General features: G+C 34.2%; 4 protein-coding genes across 5 annotated transcripts; 3 read left to right on the forward strand and 1 right to left on the reverse strand.

The window, feature by feature from the left end:
- Positions 1–895: 895 nt before the first annotated feature.
- Positions 896–2,594, forward strand: LOC146909960 (pre-mRNA-splicing factor cwc22-like). The gene has a single exon (XM_085723824.1). It carries the CDS (start codon positions 939–941, stop codon positions 2,400–2,402), a length of 1,464 nt encoding a protein of 487 aa, XP_085579950.1. The 5' UTR covers positions 896–938; the 3' UTR covers positions 2,403–2,594.
- Positions 2,595–6,229: 3,635 nt separating this feature from the next.
- On the forward strand, positions 6,230–7,488 carry LOC146909961 (putative xyloglucan endotransglucosylase/hydrolase protein 23). Its single transcript, XM_085723825.1, has 3 exons — positions 6,230–6,549; positions 6,682–6,872; positions 6,968–7,488. Exons 1-3 carry the CDS (start codon positions 6,286–6,288, stop codon positions 7,356–7,358), a joined length of 846 nt encoding a protein of 281 aa, XP_085579951.1. The 5' UTR covers positions 6,230–6,285; the 3' UTR covers positions 7,359–7,488.
- A 2,514-nt stretch (positions 7,489–10,002) lies between these two features.
- Positions 10,003–14,120, forward strand: LOC146909962 (DNA-3-methyladenine glycosylase (MAG)). 2 transcript variants are annotated; one of them, XM_085723827.1, is made up of 6 exons: positions 10,003–10,413; positions 11,025–11,096; positions 11,249–11,372; positions 12,198–12,268; positions 13,168–13,225; positions 13,316–14,120. In XM_085723827.1, the coding sequence occupies exons 1-6, from the start codon at positions 10,018–10,020 to the stop codon at positions 13,480–13,482; spliced, it is 888 nt and encodes a 295-aa protein (XP_085579953.1). In that variant the 5' UTR covers positions 10,003–10,017; the 3' UTR covers positions 13,483–14,120. The 2 variants fall into 2 exon arrangements, with proteins under 2 accessions (XP_085579953.1, XP_085579955.1); XM_085723829.1 differs by lacking the exons at positions 13,168–13,225; positions 13,316–14,120 and adding an exon at positions 12,499–12,752.
- A 3,398-nt stretch (positions 14,121–17,518) lies between these two features.
- Positions 17,519–21,157, reverse strand: SPC98 (spindle pole body component 98). Its single transcript, XM_085723826.1, has 3 exons — positions 18,791–21,157; positions 18,235–18,701; positions 17,519–18,128 (listed from the first exon to the last, which is right to left on the reverse strand). The coding sequence occupies exons 1-2, from the start codon at positions 21,025–21,027 to the stop codon at positions 18,413–18,415; spliced, it is 2,526 nt and encodes an 841-aa protein (XP_085579952.1). The 5' UTR covers positions 21,028–21,157; the 3' UTR covers positions 17,519–18,128; positions 18,235–18,412.
- Positions 21,158–24,421: the final 3,264 nt, after the last annotated feature.

Consider the following 24,421-nt stretch of genomic DNA (forward strand, 5'->3'; position numbering starts at 1 on the left):
TTCTTTTTAATCTGAGAAAATAAAATGAACTTAAGTAATGTTTAAAAATTGTTAAGAAATTTAAACTTTTAGTTAATTTTATTCGATAAATGGCGGTTAATCGGAGGGATTGAGTAGTTCAATTGATTTGAATTAAGAAGATTTTGGTTTTTTAGGGTTGAATTAAGAGAATTGTTAAACATATTTTTTTTATTTAAAAAATGTAGATAAGTTCTTGTACATTTAATCTCCGTGAGCATAGCTCAGTTGGTATGGATATTGCATATTATATGCAAGGGTCGGGGTTCGAACCCCAGACACCCACTTCTTCACATTTAAAATGTGTGAGCTCTAGCCACTGTGCTACTTGATAAAAAATTATGCATATATAACCCTATTTATTTCTCAATTTCTTTTGAGTGAATATTAAGATTAGATTTTTCTAATCACACCCTTAAAACATTTAGATATATCCAAAATTTCATTAAAAAAATTTCATAATACCAAAATAGCCCTTAATCTCATATTCAAATTACATTATTCCTTTCAACTATTTATTTATTTTTTGATAATTTAGGTTACTAAAGATTTCCTATTTTAGAAAGGTTTTTTAAAAATTTGTTAAAGAAAATTAAGGAAGCATGTAACAAAAAAGAGCGGATTTCCGCTAGTGTAACAAAAAAGATATGCAAAACAAAAAAGATACGAAATAGCTTGAGTGTTGAGCAAGATGATCATAGTGTACTATATATAAAGGTGAAGAGAAGCCATCATTCATTCATTATAACCAAAACCCTAATAGCAAAATTTCGTTACTGTTTCCTTAAAACCCTAACTCTGCTCTCATCATCGTCATTATGGTAGCCACAAATGTATCCGATGATACGATTTCGCCTTACGAACAGAAACTAAGATGGAATTCTTTGAGAAAGAGCTTTAATGGCATCATCAACAAGGTCATGACCATGGAATATATCACAGACATTGTTCCCGAATTGTTTTCTCAAAACTTGATCCGCGGGAGAGGTCTCTTCTGCAGATCCCTTATGAACTCACAGATGACTTATCCTGAGTATACCATTGAGTTCGCCGCGCTTGTTGCGATCGTAAATTCCAAGTTTCCTGAAGTTAGTAATCTTTTACTCCGAAGAATTGTTTTGCAATTCAGAAGGGCTTATCATAGGAATGACATGCCACAGTTACATGCTACTGTTAAGTTTATAGCACATCTAGTGAACCAGCTAGTTGCGCATGAGATTATTGCTTTTGAAATACTCACGGTTTTGCTTGATAACCCTATTGATGATAGTGTTGAACTAGCTGTTTGTTTTCTTATAGAATGCGGTTCAACTTTACAGGATCTTTCACCTAAAGCCCTTCATGCTGTATTTGAGCGTTTTCGTTGGATTTTATATGGTGAAGTTGATAAGCGTGTTCAGTTTCTAATTCAAGATTTATTTTCTGTAAGCGAAACTAGGTTTCAGTGTTATCCAGCTGTTCCACCTGAATTAGACCTCGTGGACGAGGAGGATCAGCTCACGCATGAAGTGTCGTTGAATGAGAGTATAGATCCAGAGTTTTCGCTTGATGTATTTAAACTGGATCCAGATTATGTGGAGAATGAAAAGCATTATGAGCAGTTGAAGAAAACTATCTTGGGCGACGAAGAAGAAATCGAGCGTGATCAGAAAGGTGACTCAGATGTTGAATCGTATGAAGAAGATGGTGAAAAGCAGATGCAGATAAGGGATGAAACCGATGCCAATCTTGTGAATCTTCGAAGGGCTAAATATTTGACCATTATGTCTTGTTTAGATTTTGAGGAAGCTGGTCATAAGCTTCTCAGAATTATTCATCTCCAGAAAGGTCAAGAGATCCAATTATGCAATATGATTCTACAATGCTGCAGGTATGAAAAAGCTTATCGTCCATACTATGGTCTTCTGGGGGAGCGCTTTTGTATGATCAACAAAGTTTATCAACAAAACTTTGAAAAGTGTTTTGCTCAGCAGTTGTCAACAATTCACAGGCTTCAAACAAATGAAATCCGAAATGTGGCACAGTTTTTCGCTCATTTGCTTGCCACATCGGCTCTCCCTTGGAACGTGTTGTCCTATATCCGGTTGACTGAAGAGGACACAACTTCTGCTTCGCGGATATTTATTAAGATTCTGTTCCAAGAGTTATCTGAGCATCTTGGCATCCAGGTGCTGAATGAGCGGTTGAATGATCCAGTAATGCAGGATTGTTTTGAATCATTATTTCCCAAAGATTGCACAAGAAACACACGGTTTTCCACTAACTTCTTCACGTCGATTGGACTTGGCGAGCTTACTAAGAAACTATGCGTCTATTTGAAAAGTCTGACCTTGCAGAGTTCCCATTCATTGGATGAAAGTGGCAAAAACCGTAGAAAAAAATAAAGCAAATACATATAATTTTAAGGCCCTTGCAAACCTTTTGATTCAGAATCAATAGTTTCACAATATGTTAAGTTAGTTTACTTTCCTTTTTCATTACTGTTGATGGTTAGAATTGGATTCTACTAATGTAGAGGGATGTTGAGTTTGTTCTGCTTGGATTGTTTTATCTATCTGGTTAATTTTGATTGCGTTCTTGAGATACTATTTTTATATTCACTTAATATCTTTTGTTGAAAAAGAATAAATTTTTTATTATTTAAAGCAAACTGTTATCAGATTATTATTACTTGTGTCTCTTATAAACGATGCTCTTTGATTAATCTCAAGTCTTAACTTAAATTTATTAACCATATAAGCTCAACTAAATTATAGCATTTTTTAACGAAATTGGAAATATAATTTTCAATGTCTAGTTCGGGTCTTCTGCATTGATTCAGTCTTAGAGGAAAACCATTAACCACTTGAGCCAGTTCATTTGGTTAAAACATATATGATTGGAACATAAAGCATATCATTAATAAAAAGCATGGGGGAGTTAGGAACAAAAATTGAAGAGCTTTATTGGGAAAATGGTTGTGGAGGCAATTAACCTGAAAAACTTATGAAGTAAAAAAATTGTATCAAAATCAAATCAATATTGTGCATATATGGGCGTGCTCAGAATGTGTCAGCAAAATTCCTTAGGAACTAGCTGTTTTTATGAATTATTGAAAGTACATATATAGACTTCCGATGATGCAAATCCTTAGAGTGGAAAAATGTTGGACTTTATTGAACTTCTAATATGTGGCGCGTAACTTAAGTTTGTTAGCAGACTTGGTTGTACAATGCTAGTACTAAATGCTATGGCAGTGGGCATCGTTTGTTCCCTATAGCTGACCCACTTGGTGGGATATAGCTTGATTGGTGTTGATATTTGTATAAGACTAAAATTTACATGTACAGAATTACTTTGCATAAACAAACTTGACATGAAGTGCTTCTGACTAAAACTTGTGGTGCTTGCAATTAATCAACATTTATCTTTCAATTGTGTTGAAATTCACTAACCAATTTGTTCACAGCTCTAATATACTCTGTGCTTTGCAAATACTTGTGCTCTTGCTAAAGCCTAAAGCCAACAAGTTAGTAACATCTTTCAACCTGAACGGTTGTTTGTTTCCTGCAAGCATTAAAAATATGGCATAAATATATTCTTGTGTTTAAGTGTAACAGAAACCGTGTAGTCTCATGAAATTAAGAAACTTAATTATAATAGTCCCTTGGCTCGGTGGTGTTTTTACCTTTTGGTAAATAATTCCTAAGAGTCTGATAAGTATATATATAAAGAAAAATTACACAACTGAACAAATGTTTGGCATTGGCATCAATTTTTGTCTTCTAACCGGAAGAATAATAGAATTGAGTGACGTTTCTACCTCTAAATATGTTTATAGTTTTATAAAAAAGCCTAAATATTTATTCAAAATTAAAATAAAATAAAAAGGCCTAAATATGTTTAGTATGTTGTTTTGATATGATTCAAAAATCGAAATTATGAAAACCAACTCTTGGATTAGAGCACGTGGCTATGAACCACAAGGAGTTCAAATCCCTCAAATCCCTCCGGCTAATAAGGGAAGGAATTTGGGGGGGGGGGGGGGGGGGGGGTAAGAAAAACAATTATGATCGGGTTGGCTGAAGCAAAGCTATAGAACATCCATAGGCTCTTTTAAGCTATCACTACAAAAACTACGGAAACAAACTAAGACTATAAGTAAGAACGGCATTCCTTCATTCATTTTTTTCCCTAAATATTTCCCTAATCATGAAACTATACATCGGTTGTATAAGTTACTGCATACATATGGTAAGATAGTTATATCAACCACACAAAAAATATGTTACTAAACAAATTAATTAAATATGCATGTTTAAAAGATCTCCTTCTAGAACAAACTAGAGGAGTCATTATTCTCATAGTCTCCATATTCATACCTAAGCATCGATGCCGTCAAAGATAAATATTGGTCAAAATGCTCCCACAACTACATCACAACGTGAGTTTTTACAGTCAAAATTCTAAACCACCTTAATTTTATAATGCCATCTGTATCCAACCTCATGATTTAGAATTGTAAAAAAAGGTTTTCTCACACGGGAAAGTGAGGTACTACTACTAGTATAAAGGAAGGTTTTCTCATATGTGGCTGGTCAAAGCGAAAAAACATTTAGACTGTTTAGTGTTTTGATCTCGTTCCTTATAAATGAAAAAAACTCGGTTGAATTCAAACGATTCACTGTCTTTTTAGTAGATTCTTCCGCGGAGAATAGTAGATTATGGATACTTTGTCAAATTATAACAAAGGGTCACAACTCATTAAATATTTTTATCTAACAAGGTGGTTACCCTTGTACTCTCCTTTTCATAATTTTTTTAACTATGAAAAGGAGAATACAAGGGTAATCACCTTCTTATAAGAGTATTTAATGAGTTGTGACACTTTGTTATACTGATAAATCATTCACTTAAAACAAATAATCACATATTTAAATGACGCTAATTATAAGGCTAATATGTCAATAAAATTTTGTAAAGTGTGCACATGCATTTTTTCCACTTTATAAGCATATATTACATGTATATCCAATAAAAATTTGTAGAGACTATATATGCATCCATTTTGTAGAAGCTAATAAGCGTATATTGCATAGATTTGATCTATTGTCATTTATTTTTGTTTCTAATAGGGCTCCTTACTTTGTAAATTGGCATAAGATTAGAATGACAATATGATAAGGACGAAGATGAAAGCTTCTATAATTGACCAATTAGAATTGTCTCCCAGGATCTATACTTGTCTTAAAAAGTCTAATATACATACATTATTGGAACTTTTGAATAAGAGTCAAGAAGACCTTATGAAAATTGAACGTTTTCGCGGAGAAGATGTAAAAAAAAAATATTGAACATTTTAAAAGAAGATGTAAAAAAAATATATTGAACATTTTAAATATCGAAAAGCATTTTGCATAAATTTGAAATCCATTGGATTTTTTTTTTCACCATTTATTTTTCTAAAAATTAGCACAAATCTATATATTCAGAATAGGTCACGGCATGTGATTCAAAAAAAAAAGATGTTATATTGAACACCAAAAGTATGTGTACACGTTTGAAGGAACCAAAAATTTATTAATATAAACATATACGGGACGGCCTGACAAACCTAGTAGATTTTTTTTAAGTCTTAATCTAACATATATAAATTAATGAGTTTTTAAAAAAATTTGAGCCTAACTTATATAATACTCCCTCTGTTTCTTTTTATAAGCAAATTTTACTTTTTATGTTCATTCAATTAATGATGTATGTGGTTCATATTATGGACAACATACATCATTAATTGAATGAACCTAAAAAGTAAAATTTGCTTATAAAAAGAAATGGAGGGAGTAAACGAGATAGGTCGAGTCAAATTTTAAGTAGACCGGACCATAGACTCATGACGACCAGCCTAACATATTCCCACAATAAGTATATTTAACATTTTCTACTAAATTAATGTAATTGGAAGGAAGACGATAGGATTTGATCAAAGGCGGTGAATGTTTTGCACATTAATTGTATGGCTGGCTATTGGGTATACAGCATTTCATGCACAACCGCGTGTGATGATATCATTTGGGTGGGCATCCACCTATACCAAATCCAACCAGCTTTTACTTTACCCACTCCTCATTCCTCACCAACTTTCAACACCCATACTATATCTTCAATTGAACCTTCTTCTAACTTTCCTTTCTTTTGCACCCTAAACCCTATAAATACCTTGCCATTCTTCCAAAATATCACAATCCATCAACATCTCACTTTCTCACTATAAAAATCCATTAGCTTCCAATGGCATTTTCAAGAGTTGCATTCCTAGTCATTTTGATCTCTACAGTTGCAATTGCCTCTGCTGGCAATTTTTATCAAGACTTTGATATAACATGGGGAGATGGTCGTGCTAAAATACTCAACAATGGCCAACTTCTTACTTTGTCCCTTGACAAATCCTCTGGCTCTGGCTTTCAATCCAAAAATGAATACCTTTTTGGCAAAATTGATATGCAGCTTAAACTCGTTCCTGGCAACTCTGCTGGCACTGTCACTGCCTATTATGTAAGCACATCAAATATTCATGATACTTTAATTTATAACTATACATTTTTGTTTAAGGTTATATTTATTAATTTCTACTAGCTTATAAAAGTTCTTTTAACTCATTGGAATTTTTATGCTCAATTAATTCAGCTATCATCAGGAGGTGCATGGGATGAAATTGACTTTGAATTCTTAGGAAACTTGAGTGGTGACCCATACATTCTTCATACCAATGTGTTTAGCCAAGGAAAAGGCAACAGAGAGCAACAATTCTACCTATGGTTTGACCCAACTGCAGATTTTCACACCTATTCCATCCTCTGGAACCCACAACGCATTGTGTAAGTACTAACTTAATTCCTTAAAATTGATTTTTTTTTAATTACTTGTGTCGGAAGTAACTAAATAAATCTAATGAATTATGTTTATTTTTCAGTTTCTCTGTGGATGGAACTCCAATTAGAGAATTCAAGAACATGGAATCAAATGGTGTTCCATTTCCCAAAAACCAACCAATGAGAATCTATTCTAGTCTTTGGAATGCTGATGATTGGGCCACAAGAGGTGGACTTGTTAAGACAGATTGGTCCAATGCTCCTTTCACTGCTTCCTATAGAAACTTCAATGCTAATGCATGCACTGTGTCTTCTGGAACATCGTCTTGTAGTTCAACACAGTCTAATAAGAATGCTTGGTTCTCAGAGGAGTTGGATTCTACAAGTCATGAGAGGCTCAAGTGGGTGCAGAAGAATTATATGATTTATAACTACTGCACTGATACCAAAAGATTTCCTCAGGGCCTTCCTCAAGAATGCAGGATGGTTTAAAAGAATTCTGTAATTCAGTTTACCTCAACCCTTCGTATTGTATTTTTGTAATTTTATCTGATATTCTTTAATTCATTGTATAAGTCACTATAAAGAATCCATTTCTATGGTAAATTATTTCTTCTTTCCAGTTTTCTCAAAGACCATGACTATGATTAAAAAAAAAGTGCGAACAAAGGCTTTACAATTACTCAAAGACAATGCTCTACATGTGTGGTGAAATCAACAAATCAGTTCTTACTATTTGTATAGAAGAATGCGTGAAAGTATTATGTTTAATTAATCAAATTTTGGCAGACTATACATAAACATGAGGGTGGTTTCAAACGTATTAATATTGTGGAATCCATGGGGAGATGGTGATATCATGGGTGATAGTTGAAAACATTTATACTTCGTTATTTGTCCGTGGAATATCAATTCACAACATAAATCGTTTTCCTTATTTTTATATTTTTTTGTGAGAGGCATTCGTAACAATAAACAATTTTTTTTTAAGTTAGATTTTAAACAAGAAGGTTTTGTTTCATTTTTCCTTAAGTTTGATTTTAAAATCATTGAATACCAACAAAATTTGAATGCATGATGCCATCAAATTAAGAGTTATTGGACCAAATTGAAAACAACAAATAAATTAGAGGATCAAAGGCTCAATTAAGCCTTATAAATATTGATTTGTTTATGATGTCATTTTGTTGTATTACTTTGTTAAATATATTAACAAACATTTACACAAGATAAGGAGACATTTAGATAATAACTTCTTTTTCATTCCATCAAGAGTTTGAATCCAGCTCTAAAATACAATAGTTAAAAAAATATATTGAAGAGTTTTGTCTATATCCAACTCAAATGATTAATCTATGCAATTGCGTGAGATGATATCGATTTACAAAAAAAAAAACTTTTTTTTCATTAGAGCAAATAAAAGCAATTTAATTAATGTTTTAATATTGTAGTTAATAATATTTGTTTTGAAGGATTGTAGTTAATAATATTTAAAATTTTAGTTAATTGTATTCAATAATAGGGTGGTAGTAAATTATTGCACTAACTTATACTTCATCAATCCCTAAATACAAACACACGTTTGACAAACTAATGTCTCCCGTTTGGTTCGAGAATTAGGAGGGGAGGGGGGATTTTAACTGAGGGGAAGGAAGGGGAGATATTTTAATTAAAAACGTGTTTGGTTCGCAAGGGAAAGGTAGGGGAGGGGGGGAGATTTTCAAATTATTTTACCATTTTACCCTTAAACTTAATTAAGTAAAAGAAACTACTTGTTTTTACGATTTCAGAGACCGACGAAAGACAAACACGCATCTAAGCTGCTTATTTTATCTCAAACTGGCTCATATATTTTGCACAACAAGACATGAATCGGTGAATTAACAGTGAAAAAAAGGAACAACAAGTAATAATAAGCTGAATTAAAATAAGATAATAATAATAAGGCTGCAACAAAGTAGAAGTAGAAGTAGGAGTTGTTTGCACATGTAACAAATAAGAGTGATAGATAATATAATATAATAATAAAAGTTGTTACAAGGAAAATATAACAAAATAATATTAAAAATTGTTACAGGAATAAGATAATCTAATAATAATAAGATTGTTACAAAGATAATATAATCTAATAATATTAAAGGTTGTTACAAGGTTAATATTGAGATTTGAAATTAATTTAAGGATAATTATGACAATGCAATAAAATTTTAAAGAGATTTGCTCCCCTCCCCTCCCATCCCCTTCTAAAAATTGAACCAAACACTTCAAATTAAAAATCTTCCCTCCCCTCCCCTTCAAAACTCTCGAACCAAACGGACCCTAAATATAATCAATCTCTCAAATAAACTTCTTCTGGCGGTGCTGAATATTTTTTTGGTGGTGATTTTCAAATAAACTTCTATATAATCTCTCATTGTCCCTAAATATAATAATTTCTTTTATATATTAAATAAGAGCAATGCTATATATCAAGAAAGATTTTATCAAGAAATTGTCCCGAAATTAATGTTAGCCAATAAAATCTCAGCCTGGCCGGAAATCACGGGGTAGTGGGTGTTATGTATTTTTTTGTTATGAAACTTTAATAAATAAGATTGAAATCTAAGGGTGATTATTCTGCCATGTCATTCTTGAATCCATCAAGAAAATTCATTCTTGATATCTAGCATTTTCCATTAAATAAACTAGTATAAAATAGGCTTAATTAATGATTTGGTCCCTTAAGTTATTTGTTGGTTACATTTTGGTTCCGCAAGTTATTAACGTTACAATTTGGTCCTTTAAGTTATTTGTTGGTTACATTTTGGTCCCATAAGTTATTAACGTTACAATTTGGTCCCTTAACTTATTTTTTGGTTTCGTTTTGGTACCTTAACTCTTCCTTCATCAACCACTCTGGTCCTTTATGTTATTAGAGTTAAGGGATCAAAACGAAACCAAAAAAATAAGTTAAGGGACCAAAACGAAACCAAAAAGTAAGTTAAGGGACCAAATTGTAACGTTAATAACTTATGGGACCAAAATGTAACCAACAAATAACTTAAGAGACCAAATTGTAACGTTAATAACTTATGAGACCAAAATGTAACCAACAAATAACTTAAGGGACCAAATCATTAATTAAGCCTATAAAATAATAAAAAATAATAAAATGGTTGTGCATTTGCGAAGCATGTCTTTCCCTCCTGGTTCCACCCCCACCACATTCGAGCGCGAATCAAGTCCCAAATCTTGTATACTTGATTCATTCCGTTACCATAGCAGCACCGTTGTAATGACCCCAAAACCACAACGCTTCAAGCGAATCGCCAAGCCCATACTCCACTCTCCACCAACCAAACCGCCTCGCAAAACGCGACGTTCCAAATCACTCAACCTCACCGTCGCTGAACTCAACCCATCATCATCATCATCAGAACCTCACATTTCATTTGAAAATACAAAACCTTTGCCACGCGAGTTCTTTCAAATCGATGCACTAGACCTTGCCCCTCGTTTGCTTGGGAAGTTTCTTCGTAGAGACCACGTTGTTCTTCAGATTACCGAGGTATTGCCCTTTTCGATAGATAAGTCAGTTTAATCCTTGATATCAGACATGTTTTGATTAACTTATTTTAACTTATCTGTTTTGTCAGACTTGTTGGGACTTGGGAATTGCGAGAACATTGACATTGTTCATGAACCATTTTCAGCTTATTTTCATAAGTTCTTAAACATAGCTAGTAAAAACAGTTTATATCTTATACAAAAAAATTAACTTTATTTTATTTTTTTGCTAGAGAAATAACAAAAGATAAATGCTTGTGCTATCTATAGCAAATAAGTTGGTTATCCAAACAGGGTCATTGTCTCATGTAGACCAATATAGTTGAAAATTGAAATTTAAGATTATTTTATTAACATTAGAGTTTAATGGAGATACACCGTCTCCGTAAACTTTTACCATCGACATTCAATCAAAAGTCACGATATTTCCATGTAAACCCACTTTGTTTGTAACTTCTAATTAAAGATAAGTAGATAACTGCAAAATGTTGCATGTCTCATTTTCTCTCAACAGTTTCTTAGTTTTAGGTACAAAAGTTTTTTCATTTTTTTGGCTTTTTAAGTACTAAATTTTGTTTGTGTATGATATAACAAGGAATTAATTTTGGACAGGTTGAAGCATATAGATCAAATGACTCAGCTAGTCATGGTCGGTTTGGTATTACTCCAAGAACTGCTCCCGTTGTAAGATGCTTCTTTTTTTGTCACCTTTTTTATTATTTACATAAGCTTGTTCATGATGGGTATTTGAATTCTCTACCTTATATTGAAGATGCTAAGTTAAGTTATGTAGAGTGATGTTGTCATGTTGCTATGTATCTGGTCTTGTTTTGCAGTTTGGACCAGGTGGGCATGCATATGTTTATCTTTGCTATGGTCTCCACACAATGCTGAATGTTGTTGCTGATAAGGAAGGAGTTGGAGCTGGTGTTTTGATACGTTCTTGTGCCCCCATTTGCGGTAAATACTCAATAGTATAGCTCATTCGTAGTTTATTAATAATACCAAGATTTTAAATAGTGATAGCGAAGATATCAAAAACCTCGATGTCTCCGCTAAGATCGCAGACCTTATTTTAAAACACTTACTAATGATGCAAGTAAAACATCCTTTTACTTTGGTCTTGCCTACTTTTTATTTTTTATTTAAAGAGCCGCTACCCTGCTAAATTATGTGTCCTCATATGCTTGTGATTTTTGTGTCACTTATTCAGTTTATGGATGAGTGAAAGAAATTAATGACATGCAAGTGAATCATCAAAATTAATAGATTCTCTAAAAAGGAGAAGAAAAATCAATAAGAGATGAGTGTTTAAGAAAATAGATTCTCGACATTCTGCATTTTGGAAAAGCTTACCGCAAACATTTTATAGTACATTAAAACTAAATATGTTAACAAATAAAACCGATTCCTAAACAAATGAGTTCTAAATCATCACTAGCTAGTAGTTTTATCTTATTTTGGATGTGTACAACCTGGACTATTTGAAAAGTTGGAAGCTGGTTAACTAATTGGAAAGTTGAGCCTTTTGGTGCAAGTTCAGCATTGCTGTGGAAATAACATATAGTTGCTGGTGTTCAATATAAGTAAACTTTGAAGAAACGGCAACAATTCTTTGCTAGCAATCTAGCATTCATTATAAGTTCAATATTGTTTTTTCCCTCTTGAAGCAAGAGTTAAATCAACCCTAGCAAAAGACTACAATACTCTGCTATCATTTATTATAAGGTAACCTTGAATACAATTATTTCTAGGTTTATTTTGTAATATTCAACAATGTCACAGGATTGGATGTTATTCAGCAGCGCCGAGGTCAAAAAACTGACAAACCTATACTTCTTACGGGCCCTGGGAAGGTCAGTTCCCTCTTTTCACCTGTCTGAAATGCTTTCCAGGAAAATAATTCAGTTAACTTTTTGCACTACCATTGACTTGTGATTATCAGCTCAAAGTTATCCACATTTTAGTGCTTTACTATCAACTTGTTACTAGTAAATATAGGAAGATGTTTTGCTCATAAAACTCAGTAGCTGTTATCACAATCTTGCTTTAATTTCTCATCATTTTCCAAATATTTTTGTCTAAGTGTTGTATTGTACCCGTATCATATTTCGTATCCGGGCCTCATAAGTCTTGTCCCTTTCTTGGCAAAATTTTGGACAGATTGGAAAGAAAAAAAGAATGGAAAATGTATCTTAATTAATAATGATCAATAGATGGTTAAGTTTGATATATTAGATCTGTAAATTGTTCTTTGCATGACCCCACGTTTTATGATTTTACATGCTTGTGATTTGTGAAATAATTTGATGTCATGTTTATTTATGTTTTATGTTTCAACTATTCTGGAAAAGATCCACTCTCCGTAATAAACTTTTCCCATGTAGAGCTTATCTTGATTAAGTTTATAGAAATCTTGTCCATAAAGATTCAGAACTTAGAAGCACTTTAAGTCAAACATTGCGCGTGATGGTTTAGAAAGTTTTGCATCATTTTTAAAATGTTGACACATTCTGACATAACAGAGTTGATCACAATTATTACACTGGTTCTTGCTAGAGTGGAAAAAATTCCATAGAAAGGTTTTATCATTTAGTTTACTTCCTCTTTTTTACAGTACCATTTTTCATGTTATTTATTAAACTTAAGAACATAGTGGTGACAACTTTTTGTTTTCACACAAATGTCCATGCATATTTAAAGTATCATCGTAGTTTCCTAAACTGATTAACCTGAATGTCTTCGTCAATCTTAGGTTGGTCAGGCACTAGGTCTTTCAACAGAATGGTCCAATCATCCACTATATACCCCTGGTAAGTTCTCTATATTTTGGGTGTTTCGAATGTGAAATTGAAAAATAGATATCGATGTTTTCTCAATAGGGAAAAAAATGTACAATGCAGGTGGTGTAGAACTCTTAGATGGTCCAGAGCCAGAAAACATATTGGTAGGTCCACGTGTTGGAATCCAATTCGCTCTGCCAGAGCATGTCGACGCACTGTGGAGATTTGCCATTGCAGATTCTGCTTGGATTAGTGCTCCAAGAAACACTCTCAGGCCACCCTTATAGAGTAGAGTGGTAGTAGCTTGAGAGATAAAGTAGTGGTTTGATAATAATTAACAAGTTAATGTGTATATATATATACACCTTAGAAAAAGATTATATACGTGTCTTATCACCTTTGAATTTTGTAAGGATGCGTCATATATATATATATACACCTCGTGATATGATTAGACCGAGCAGGTTGGTCGGATAGGGAAACAGCGTCCCGCAGCGAATGTGATTGGGGGGTAGTATCTGCAAGCACTCTGATGCTTAAGTCAGTAAGAGCGCAATGAGAGTGAGGGGTCCTAGGATTAGAGATTGTATACCCCTGTTGTTGAGGGCGACGAGGACGTATATACATTAGGATGATCTGATGAGGAGTTAAGAGCAGCCATCACGAACAGCATTCTTCAACGAGTATTAGTCAGGTAGCTGTTGTGGGCATTAAAGGCGTAGGATGTTACGAGTTTAAGGAGATCCAGTATGATGAGACCTACTCCGTATTCGGACTTGTTTGAATGCGATGAAAGTCATGAGATTCTTAAGTCGGTTGGGGGCCTCTAGGTCTAATCCGGAACACCTCATATGTCTTTTGCAAATGCTAGAATTACCGCAGATAGAATTGCCAAAGAATTGACACATTGAAGTTGCATTTCTAATATTTTTCTAAGGTAAACTCACATGTCTTCTCTTAAGTTATTTATGAGGTGTCATTGGCCATTAAATGCAGGTGTTTTTCACAGTAATTTTGAAATGCGATTCATTTTGTTGTGATAAAACTAACTCTTTCTGCGTACTAAATTAAAAAACTAACTCCTTCTAAACTCAACTTTTGTTGTATCGATGTGGCTTATTGCTTAATTTATTTTAAATAAATTGTAATGTTTACACTCGTTAAATAAATTTCAGATAGTGATAAATAAAATATAATTTGGACTATAAATTGTAATTATTGCACTCGTTAATATATAAGATGTCATTTGTGAGAAGCATTCAAATTGTGTCGATACAATTTCGATCTTGGGACTATAACTCATCTCTCAAATTATAATTTGATGTATCAAGTGATTGAACATCAGTTAAAATCAAATCATTTGATATAAATTGAGTTTAAATCTATAGGGGGCGTTTGTTTTCAGGAAACACAAATCATTTCTAGGAATAACATACCCGGGAAAGAAAATATGAAAATTTGATTACTGGGTATTTGTTAAAAAAAGTATTTGGCAAATAACTTGACATTCCTAGGAAAATTGGAAGTTACAATTTTTTTTTTTTAAATTTATGCATAATATCATGGGAATGCAGATTCCCATCTCTTTTCATGGGAATAAGGGAAGTTATGGGAAGTTACTTCATTCCCAGGAACTTTTATACTCAGGAATATTTTTTGCTCAACCTCATAACAAACATGAGTATAATCATTCTCTAGCCATGTATTCCCGGAAATGTCATTCTTAACCTTGAAACAATTCTTGATCGAACTTTTTCTTTACCTCTATGTTGATACTAGGTTGTCAAGACCCCATATTCCTTGGAAACTGAGCGTTCCAGACAAAACAAAAGTTCCAACTCGATGTATGTTAACCGAGCTAACGAATATGTTTGACAAATTTTCATTATCTTATATTTAAATATTTTTCAAAACTATAATTTGAGTACAACAAAAAATGGGGAGCCCCTAATATGGTCCCTAATTTTAAGGGTCCATTGGTGGTCCCTTGTATTTGACTTCCTATATCAGGTTACTCTTTTTATAGGTGAAGGCTAGGATGGATAAGTGCCCTATACAATCTATGATAGACCATAATTGTGAACCGTATGATCAAAATACTATCAAATTTTATGATGCACTTCCTGAATCCAATTTTATTTTATATCTCACTTATGCACTGTTCATCTTTCCCACCTACACAGATTGTGTTGCTCTTTACTAAATCTCCATGATCAGCAACTTTGCACTTCCGCACTCATCTCATCACCATTAATTAATAAAACCAAAAAAAATCAAATAAATAAAACATCTTAATTCACAAAACCCACCACTATAAAAATCACCAATAAACACAACCCTCAAATTTCTTCCACAAACACCCTTCAATTTTTACAAATTTCTTCAAAATTTTGGTAACATAGAAGAGTTAGAGGAAATTATTAGCATCCCACATACATGGATGCTTGTATCAGCTCGACCAGTTCTAACACAGACGTTTTCATTTTATGGGTACTCATCTCAATTTCCATTAACTAATACATATGGCATAATTAGTAGAAAAAGCTCTTGTAAGGCTAGTCAAGACAGTGGAGGATGTGTTGATAGAGAAGAGGGAAAAGGTCGGAGAAGAAAGAACAATGAGATGCCGACAAACTAGTTAAATTTAATGGTGGAAGATGGTGATCCACCGTAAACCTCTATATTAGTACTTACCTTTTCTATAATTAAAAGCCAATCAAGAGTAACGGGTTATAGGCAGTCAAATAAAGAGGACCATGACCGGTCCCTTAAAAATGAGGACCATATTAGGGGCTCCCAAAAAATGTTACTCTTTTGGTTTTCTTACCAGAACTACCCGAAACACTGTTAATACTATTTTGATGGGAATACTACTTTGAAATTGATTAAAATTCATATGCTGAAAATAATTACGAGGGCTTTCTTATTCAGTTATCGTATACTTTGTGTCCAATGGATTTGTTTTACGGTTAAACTAATAAAAATTAAGAATTATAAAAGAGTAAGCAAGTGCATAAATACTTCGTTTGTACGTTACGATTTGGTTCCAATTATGGCTCCACCTATCTCGACACTATCATTGTTCGAACCTAGATATGACATTACAGAGCATGTCATGGTGTTTATGTATCTACCTATTGCCAGCACTTGAGGTTAATAGAGACATTCTAATCACGTAGACAAATACAAATTTATTTACACAATCAATTGTTATATAGTATTGTGTTGCAATCTCTCGGATCCTGCTGCTGTAGAGCCTCACAAGGATTGCAATGCTGGCAGCTTTCCCACAACCAAACTACCCTCTAAATTTCCCTCTCTCTCCAGAATAACTAGCCAGTATAGGAATAACTATGTGAAGTAGGAAGTGGAGTGGATTTGGCTCCTCTCAATCCACTTATGCATACACCTCTCTCCACCATCCCTAATCTCTTGATCCCTTTTGATTTCAAATCCTCTTCACCTGCACCACCATATTGCGGTTGTAGAGAATTCATGTTCGCAACTCTTCGTAGAGATGATTGAGATAGATGTAGTGAAGAGCGAAAGAGGATCCAAATTGGAGTACAGCTTGTAAACGACTTCAATTTTGTCCAAAGCTTAAAATGATATCAAAGTTATTCAAGAAATATTATGCCACCTTTATTTATATGTTCAGTCTTGGATATAATGAGGATACGTTTGAGATCCTGTATTGACTAGCCATATGGCTAAAGTAATGATTATTATAAAGTGAGAGACATTACTAATCCCATGAGCCAATTTTTAGGATTGAGTTTAAAAGGATGGTGTGCAAGTTGATACATTTATGAATGAAACTTCATAGAGTAACAATTTATTTTGATCTTTAAAAGTGTAAGACGCTATTACTAACTTATTATAGTCTCAGAATAAATGAAATTACAAATCCATTCTTGAGGGTGTCTTCTATTAGTACTTTTATGGACCAAACTGACCAACATAATACACATTTAAATACCAAACTAACTAACGAAAGACACTTAGATTCGTGAATGGTTTTGTAATTTGGTTAGATTTAAATTATAGTGACAATGTCTCACATTCAAAGACAAATGATTACAAAAAAAAAAAAAAAAAAAGACAAATGATAGTTTACTCAATTTTTTGTTATTACAGTGTTGTTTATAATTATATAGCAATGCACTCCTTTTATAAAATGGATTACTATGAAAGTAATTGAATAACTTTGAATTGACAAAATGGCTTGTTGCCAATCCTTATAAGAAGGTGATTGATAGTGCATATGCAACACAAGCCAATCATTGCAAGTCAAGCAGACTCTAGATACCATTCCCACCGATCTAAAACAGGACTCGAATCATATTCAAATATTCCAAAATACAGATTACATAAACTATTTTGAACCTCAGTTAATAATTCAAACTATATCAAATTCACCGCAGAAGTAAAATGATGAAAACTTCCCAACAGTAATGGACTGTGGTGCAAAAACATACACATTCATAATGTGACACGTGTCTGGTATTTCAATCAAATTTTCTAAAAAAGCCTTGTGCAGTCATGCATGTCATCTAACTAATAAAATAGAATTCCCACTTGAATATGTCATACCTTGATCATCTTAAAGTCTTCAATTCACTGGTATACCTATACACTTCAATCCCGCTATGGCAGGAGCTCTATAGCACTAGGTTGAGGTTCCCCTTTTGCATAGTGAGAAAATACAGTAAACCAAAAAAAGAAATACAAAAGGATACAGAAACTAGATTTTTGGACACCCATTTCCATTCAAACAATACAAAATCTGACACAGACTAACAATCTAAAGCACAACTAACAAAAGTTGTCAAAGACACTAACTAAATCATCGTATATTCAAATACTTACAAGTGTTTGCTCACATCACCAATCCAATCAGAATATGAAAAGCTTCAAATCTGTCACAAACTACCTGGCAAAACCACAAAAATTGATTACCTAGAGAAAAGGAGAACGTCACAAAATCTTCAAATAAAACATTTGGTGGGAAAATGAAGTGGTTGAGATATCCACCATACCTTTAGTTAATTAAGACTCGTTGAATCGTTGGTCTGCAGGAAGTTAGAACTGCCAATTGTTCAACTCAAAACACACAATGGAAGTTAGCTAAGTGCAAAGCTTTGTTGATGTCTTATCTTGTTGAAGTAAACAATGCATCAATCTGATCCTCAATCATATTCACAAACTTCCTATATGCTACGACACAACCCGCCTATAAAATTCATTGAAATCGAGACGGAAAAAGAGAAACTTTAGATCAACATGCTGCTGCACAGGCAACTGAGAAATGAAATCCTCTTGCAATGATGAATACTCCTTAGATATTGCATCCAGATCTTGTTCCATTTTTTGGAGAAATTCACCAGCGCGTTTTGTTAAGGCTTTTCTCCCATCAGCAATCCAGGATTCTTCTTCCGATGACTTATCAGTCAATCGCTTCCGTGTTTTCTTCTGGTCTCGAGAGGACAGTGAGGACTCTGTGATTCTGAAACAAACAGATGATCAAATGTCAAACATGGCAATATGGGGAAAAGAAATTGAGGAAGCAGTAAAGAAGAAAAGTAAGATCAATACCTTGCTTGCAACTCATGAATGCCTTCGTATAAAATATCCGCATGGCTCCGAAAACGTAATATAAGATCAAATATTACTATTAGTGACTTGTAAAGGGACTGAGAGAGTTCTCCAAGGAGAGATTTCTCTACAATTGAATTCATATATTTCTCGTGAGCTGCAAGTAGATCATCAAGATCCTTGGCTACTTCCATCTCACTTAAAAAGTTTGACCATGATATTTCCAAGACTTCAAACATTATATAATATTGCAAGTTTGAAATGAAGTGATTAATTTCAACCCAAAGAACTTGGCAGCGCCTCAATGCTGAAACTAGCTGCATCTTTACAGCATGTTGCAATCTATTAAAGGTATTAGAAGTTATGCAATTTGGTTTCATGGTCTTCCAGGCACCAATAAGTGCATGTTCCACTCTCTTAAGCTTCCATAGAAAATTAAAAATTCTTAAATACCTCGTCATCACAGACTCTGTGAACACAGTATCTAGTGGAACTCTTGCATCATATTCCAGTGAGAATACATCCCAGCCCCTATCACCGCTTTCATGTGGCATCATTTTGACCCTGAGCCTATCCAAAATATCAGGGTCATCATACTGAGCATTTGACGCCCGAATTGCTGTTTCCAGCAAACCTGCAAGTTTGAAAGAGCTTATTGTGTTTGCGGGCACAGAAAGTTCAGGCCCAACAATATCCATTAGATATTGCACAAAATCACCTTGGCCAAGCAACAAATACCGCTTAATCGCAAGACAGTGCTCTTTGAATTTATACCTCTCATAAATTACATCCAATAGATGCTTATCAATTCTTTTTGAAGCTTCATCAACCAATGACTCAAGGGTATCAGTTTCCCCGTAACCAAAACCACCGCGTCTTGCCATTGCCCCTGTATCTTCAGTCGCAGCACGAGCCCAACCACGGTCCTCACAGCAAACACGGAGAAAATTTATGGACTTTCCAGTCCTCAAAATCCTCTGAGCAAGAGAAGCCGAAATAAAAGAAGGAAGCATAGCATCATAGAGCCTATATCCCTCTCTCCAAAGCGATTCAGCTTTCACAGGCTGCCCAACAATGAAAAACTCAACAAAAATATCTTCCAACTCCCCTTCCAAAACCCACCTCTTCACCATTTCAAAAAGCGGAGAACACACACGCTGAAGCAACCTCTTCATAAACTCATGAACCATCGGATCCCCATGTCTAGCATGTAAATGAATCGCACCCGCCATCGCCCCGCCTCTTAAAACCCTACACTTCTCAACCAAATCTGCCATCAACCTCATCTTCACCATCGGCTCAGCAAGCCAAACCGCTAATCTCCTCAACGATAAATAATTCCCCGAACTCACACCCTCAGACAGCAACGGAATCGGATTCGAACTCTGAGCCTCAAGCACAGCCAACAACTTATAATAATCACTCAACTCATCCTGCAATGCAGCACAAAAAGCCTGCCCAACCGTCCCAACATCCTCTACCGGAGACCTACCCAAACTCATCTCAATAAACCCAACAACCCTCTTAAACAATACCCCTAATTCACAAAGCTTATAAACCATACTACTACTAGCCCTAGAAACCCTAATTGAATCCAATAAAACATAACCATCACTCTCTTCATCAAATTTCACATATTTCCCATCCACACCTTGACAAGCATAAATCACATCAGTCACCATAGCTTCCTCAGTCACATCATTCTCTTCCTTCATCAATTTCACATACTCATTAAATGCGATTTCCCGTCGATTCTTCGGATCCCTCGCAAGAATGACAACACCATCATTAAATCCATTATTTTCACCGCGTCTTTGAACGTTATTCTCCGAAATCGTTAAATTGGGAAGAAGAACGGAAGGGTCATTCGACTTAGCGGCGGATTTACGATCTTGAGAGATGATATTGAAGAGATGAAGTAGGGCCCACTTATTATCGATATGAGTGGCTTTGGTGGAGAATTTGGTGTAAAGGTCAGCGAAGGAGAGGGCTTCGGAGGAACGACCATCGGTGGCGAGACGGCGTTTGATGGAATCGGCGACGGCGGCGGAGTCGGGGGTGATGGAGGGGGTTAAATGGGAAGAGAGAATGCGGTGAGCGTAACGGAGGGAGTTTTGGAATTGAGGGGAGTTAGGGTTTATGGGTTGGGAATTTGGGGGGAGATTTTGAGAGAGGAGGTGGTGGACTAGGGCTTTTACTAGATCTGGGAGTTTTTGTTGTTCTTCTTCGTCGTCCATTGTTGTGGCCGGAGAGTGGTGAAACGGTGTCGTTTGAGGGTGGTGCAGAGAGAGTGAGAGAGAGAAAGGTTTTTTTGATTTTTGGGTGGGCGCGGAAATGATTTTCTTTTTTGGGTTAATGGCGGAAAGTGAATGTGTATCGCTGGTGAGTGTACTAGTATAAGGGATAAGTGTTTATTGTCATTGAAATTGCAAATACATTTTAAGTTTCAATTTCTTTTTTGTGATTTTGGGGATTAAATTGAAATATACATTTGATAATCAACATGACATATACGAGGACCTGGTAAAAGAAAAACATATGTGAGGATAATTTTTGGTGTTAATCTTTTGATTCTTATACAAAAGTGTTCTATAATGTAGAGTTTAAGTAAAGTTTAGCTAAAAATTGTTTTATCTAAAAATTAAATTTAGGCTCTGGTAGATGTAGTAAATCGGTTTGGTTTCGTTTTTGCAAGAAAATAAATTTGAATCAATAAAAATTAATTGGTTTATTTCGGTTTGTTTTTACAACATTTTTCATGAAATTTGAATCAAACCAAATTGAGGAACAACGTGTGTTAGATTTGGTTTGGTTTGATCGGATTGATAGTTTTATATAAAAAAAAAATATATATAACTTATTTTAAAAAATCTATAATAAAATAACTTTAGAAGAAATTTAAAATTCATTTAAAAAACATGACATCAATTTTATAAGAAATAAAACAAATAATATCTTAAAATTTATGGTGTTACATTGAGCCAAAAGGTATTAAGATTTAAGAGTACTTTAGAGTCTCTCTGGTTGTATTGGTCACGTACATGTGTCTGGTACCAAAAGGAAGAAGCTGGATAATAAGAGCCTTAAATGTGTTTTGTTCGGAGCCTCGGTGAGGATTCAAAGGCCTATAGATTATATGATCCTGTCACAGAAGATATATGTTAGTAAAGATGTGATATTTGATTAATCAAAAAGCTAGGTCTGGAAAGGAGAGAAGAAAACCATTTTGAAGTGCTTGCTAATAACACAAGGCAAGGCTAGTGGCAAAATGATACCCCCAACTAAATGGTGTTGACTTCAATGAGGTGTTCCACCAGTGGCAAGATGGGATACCATAAGAATAATCATTGATGTGGCCACTATTAGAGGTTGGAGCATATACAAGTTAGATATGAAAAGTGCTTTATTGCATGGAGAGATCACATAGACATTTTATGTTGAGCAACATCAGGGTTACGTGAAGAAGGAAAGTAAGATAAAGTCTACAAGTTGTAGAAAGCTCTGTATGCTTTAATGTCCTGTTGATTGTTAGTATTTGTATCGATGATTTGATCTTCATGTGAAACAATGCCTACATGTTTATAGATTTCAAAGAATTTATGAAAAGTAAATTTGACGCGACTAATCTAGGCAATAGAGTTATTTCTTATGGGCGAAGGTGATTCAAAAGAACGAAGGAATATTTCACTTGTTGAACCAAGTATGTTGCGAAGATACTTAAAAGGTTTGGAATGAAAAATGTGAATTCATGGAAAACCCAATTGTGCCTGGGTGCAAACTGTCAAAAGATTAAGTTATTGGAGGAGATATTTAACTATGGTATTGTTGTACTGAAGATTAAGTAAGAGGGTTGTTTTCTTAAAGATGTTTGAAAGTCTGGGACTTCGCAAAATGAGAAGACATGCTGCAAATGATTAAAATGACTTCAAAATGTCCTCAATTTGAAGTTCTTTAATTCACAACTCATTGTTCAAGCATACAAGAATTAAAGCATTGTTCCTTGGTTCTTAATAAACCGTTGGGTTAATGCATCCAACTTAGATGTATGAACTTTATTTTTTACTCTTTAAAGAGGGTGATCATTTGTGCTAACTTAATGGCTCTGCTAGCTCTAAGAGTGCATTTTAATGGTCTCCATTCGTGGAGTCAAGTTACTGCAAGTATCTCTGATGATTTTCATAGAAATAAATTGGGTCTCACTAGATATTAATTCTGTAGCTAGTTTGGTACCACCTACGTCTCTAAATATAGGATGTCATCGAGTATATTGCTGGAATTAATAAAGTTGTTTATAATATTAACTTTGTTGAAAGTTGATATTATTTTTACAAATTTATCTTTCAAGAAAAAAAAATTGATTAATGTTTTTATTAAAGTATGACTTAAATATGTTTTTATCAAATACCTTATGTGGTCTTTTTTAAGTTAGAATTTTTTAACAAGTTAGTCGTTTAATTTTTTTGCAATAAATTGGTCATTATAAGTCATAAAATATTTTCACCATTACCCTCCCTTCAACAAATTCAGATAAAAAATGTTTATGTGGATTTTTAATGTTAGATGATTCTAATTTACTGCTTTTAAAACTAGGATATATAGGCATGGTTGCCAAATTCGTGAGTAGACTCGTAAACTTGTATGAGTGTACGAGTCTAGAAGGCAAAAACGAGTGGAATCACTCATAGAATCGTTTTTGTGCTGGACTCGTGTAGACCCGTACAGACTTGCATAGAATCGCGAGTCTATGACGAGTTTATGATTATGTGATTTTTTTTAGGCTTAATTACACTTTTGGCCCCCTAAGTTTCCCAAAGTTGTGATTTTGGCTCCCTAAAAAAAACAACTCTTTCCAAGCCCCCTAAGTTTACCTTTAGTTGCATCTTTAGCCCCTCATGGCAATTTTAGCCCTCTAAGTTTACTTTCCAGGCCCCCTAATTTCGAGTCAAAAAGTAAACTTAGGGGGCTAAAATTGCCATGAGGGGCTAAAATTGCCATGAGGGGCTAAAATTGCAACAAAAAGTAAACTTAGAGGGCTTGGAAAGAGTTGTTTTTATTAGGAGGCCAAAATCACAACTTTGGGAAACTTAGGGGGCCAAAAATGTAATTAAGCCTTTTTTTTAAGAAGACAAGTTTTTTGAAATAAAACCCAAAAAAGCTCGACTTGAAAGGGAAAAAGAACCTAAAATCTTCTTTTCTTTTTCGACCTCACTCTTAATTTTGAAACAAAACTCTCAATCTAACCAAAGATAGAAGAATTCAGGTTACACTCACCTTCGTCGACGACATTTTCTTCTTCCTTCATCAACGATGTTCTCTTGTTATTTGTCAAAATATTGTGAAAACTGTTGTTGCTAATGATGATGTGCAAAGTGGTGGTGGAGGATAAAATAATCAAAGTTAGGTTACGATTAATGACGAATAAGGTGTTTTATCTGCGGTTGAGTTTGATGGTCGATGGTCAAGATGTTTGTGAAGATGATGGTGATGATGACGTTGGTGGTGATTTTGATGATGAACAAGAATACATAGGAGCTTTGGATGTTTGAAGCCATTAGATATACTCCCTCCGTCCCAAAATGTAACCAAAAAAGGGGGTCAATATAAGTTGATGTATCTGATACAAATTTTGAA

The sequence above is a fragment of the Medicago sativa genome, chromosome 7, assembly GCF_051527215.1.
Source record: "Medicago sativa cultivar Bolivia chromosome 7, Bolivia_mono, whole genome shotgun sequence".
Lineage (NCBI taxonomy): Eukaryota > Viridiplantae > Streptophyta > Magnoliopsida > Fabales > Fabaceae > Medicago > Medicago sativa.

Excerpts from the sequence above, each read along its gene's own strand:
- LOC146909962 (XM_085723827.1), top strand. The coding sequence starts at position 10,018 with ATGGTTGTGCATTTGCGAAGCATGTCTTTCCCTCCTGGTTCCACCCCC. Across the intron at positions 10,414-11,024 it reads TTGTTCTTCAGATTACCGAG|GTTGAAGCATATAGATCAAA; the intron begins GTATTGCCCTTT and ends AATTTTGGACAG. Across the intron at positions 13,226-13,315 it reads TCATCCACTATATACCCCTG|GTGGTGTAGAACTCTTAGAT; the intron begins GTAAGTTCTCTA and ends TGTACAATGCAG.
- LOC146909960 (XM_085723824.1), top strand. The coding sequence starts at position 939 with ATGACCATGGAATATATCACAGACATTGTTCCCGAATTGTTTTCTCAA.
- LOC146909961 (XM_085723825.1), top strand. The coding sequence starts at position 6,286 with ATGGCATTTTCAAGAGTTGCATTCCTAGTCATTTTGATCTCTACAGTT. Across the intron at positions 6,550-6,681 it reads GCACTGTCACTGCCTATTAT|CTATCATCAGGAGGTGCATG; the intron begins GTAAGCACATCA and ends CAATTAATTCAG. Across the intron at positions 6,873-6,967 it reads TGGAACCCACAACGCATTGT|TTTCTCTGTGGATGGAACTC; the intron begins GTAAGTACTAAC and ends TTTATTTTTCAG.
- SPC98 (XM_085723826.1), bottom strand. The coding sequence starts at position 21,027 with ATGGACGACGAAGAAGAACAACAAAAACTCCCAGATCTAGTAAAAGCC. Across the intron at positions 18,702-18,790 it reads ATTCATGAGTTGCAAGCAAG|AATCACAGAGTCCTCACTGT; the intron begins GTATTGATCTTA and ends TGTTTGTTTCAG.